Raw genomic sequence first — 1,958 nt, forward strand, 5'->3', positions numbered from 1 at the left:
GACAGCTGCTAATTTGCCACAAGGGAGGAGCAGAGCTGGGATCCACACGATGGGGCACCGACAGGGTGGGCTTAGGGGCAGACAGGGCATGCTGGCTGGGCAGGGACACCAGGAGACCCTGCCGTCACGCAGACATCACTCAGTCAGAAGCTGCCATCCCACTGCGAGGCCACATATCTCGGGGGGCCCCAGGCACGAAGGCACACTTCTAGCACTGTCCTCCCCATTCACTTCACGTTTGCTGCTGGGTGGCGACGGCACAACCCCCATGACCAAGACGAGAAAGGGCCCGTCCTGGTTTGTACCTGTGTCTAGAATGGTTGGCCAGGTCCTGACGTCCACAGTGGCGGCTGCCTCCTTGGACTTGAGCAGCCGCATGATGGCCTGGGTGGTAAGGACGCACGCGGACTTGCTGACCTGCACAGAGCACGGCAGTGTCAGGCAAGAGACGCACACCACCGCGGCAGGAAGGAGGCCCCCGCACCCTCCCAGCCGTCCCGTCTCCTGTGCGCTCCGCCGAGGCAGAGCCACGTCCTGCCGTGGGCTGCGCACCTCCACGATCATCTTGACGGTGGGCAGCGTGGTGGCCAGGTTCTGTGGGTGTGGGGGCCGCACAGTGACGGGCACGCAGCCGCAGTACAGGCAGCCATAGAAGGTAGCGATGAGGTCCACTCCTGGGGAAAGAATGGTCACGCAGAGGTCAGGACGCGCTCGTTGGCATTCAGGAGCTAGTTTCATGTGGCCAAGGACACTTTTATGTTGAGAAATGTGTGCCCACAAAACGACAAAGAGAAGATCAATTATCCTTTACTTGTGATAAAGTCACTGTCATCTTAAGTGAACATGGTTATTTATTAAATATAACGATACAAGTGAAGAAGAGGAAGCCAGCCACACTGGGGCGATCCACACAGACCATAGGGGAGGGAGAGGTCAGGGCCAGGTCGTTTTATGGGGAGCAGACTGAGCACGAGGGGGCACAGGGCCTGTCCCCACCCTGGGGCACCAGGAGGGGAGGGGACTGAGCATGAGGGGGCACAGGGAGGGTCAGGACCCAAGGGTTGCCTTCTGATGTGGGGCTGCATGAGGACGGAGCTGATGGTCTGCACACATAGGCTGCTGCTGGGTCTGTTTGAGGAACAACGCCTGAACTCAGACTCACAACAGGAGGAACTTATAGTGAAACTTCTAGAAGTATGAGCTGGCCTGTGAGGATGCATGGCACGCATCCCCAACTGTGACCCCAGCCTCATCGTGTACACTACCCCCCACTCCCCTGAGCGGCCATACATCCAGCCCACTGCTTCTGGTTCCACACCAGTCACGACCGGCCTGCACTGCCCCTCCTGACAGACCCCCCACCCCCGACCAATAACAATCGGTGTTGGTGAGGATGTGGAGAAAACTGGAACCCTCACACACTGCTGGTGGGAATGTAAGACAGTGCAGCCACTGTGGAAAACAGTTCGGCAGTTCCCTCAAAAAGTTAAATATAGAACTATCATCTGATCCAGACATTACAATTCTAGGTGTATGTCCAAAGAATTGAAAGCAGGGACTCAAACAGAAGCCCGTACACCCGTGTTCACTGCCGCACTGTTCACAATCGCCCAAAGGTGGAGACAACCCAAGTGCCCATCAGCAGATGAGTGGATAGACAAAACATGGGCCATCCGTACAATGGACTGTTACTCCGTCGTAAAGGGAGACGAAGTCCTGATGCACGCTACGTGAATGAGCCTTGAAAACAATATGCTGCGAGAAGTCAGTCGGTCACAAAGGACAAATACTGCACGAGCCCACCTATGTGACGTATCCACAGCAGGCAAATGCATACAGAAAGTAGATCAGCGGTTACCAGAGGCGTGGGCGAGGGATGGGGAGTAACTGCTTAATGGATACAGGGTTCCGTTTTGGGTTGATAAAAATGTCCTGGAAGCAGAGAGTGCTGATGGTCA

The 1,958-nt window shown here is 56.1% G+C and overlaps 1 protein-coding gene across 1 annotated transcript in view; it reads right to left on the bottom strand.

Annotated features, from left to right (window-relative positions):
- DIP2A (disco interacting protein 2 homolog A) overlaps nucleotides 1-1,958 on the bottom strand; it is a 142,234-nt gene that overhangs the window by 14,952 nt on the left and 125,324 nt on the right. Inside the window, exons 28-29 of the mRNA XM_023739099.1 lie at nucleotides 553-805; nucleotides 244-417 (exon numbers count right to left, since the gene is read on the bottom strand). Of these exons, the coding sequence (XP_023594867.1) occupies nucleotides 244-417; nucleotides 553-805 (427 nt within the window). The remainder of the gene's footprint in view (nucleotides 1-243; nucleotides 418-552; nucleotides 806-1,958) is intronic.

This window comes from Trichechus manatus, unplaced genomic scaffold (assembly GCF_000243295.1).
Source record: "Trichechus manatus latirostris isolate Lorelei unplaced genomic scaffold, TriManLat1.0 scaffold00128, whole genome shotgun sequence".
NCBI classification, from domain to species: domain Eukaryota; kingdom Metazoa; phylum Chordata; class Mammalia; order Sirenia; family Trichechidae; genus Trichechus; species Trichechus manatus.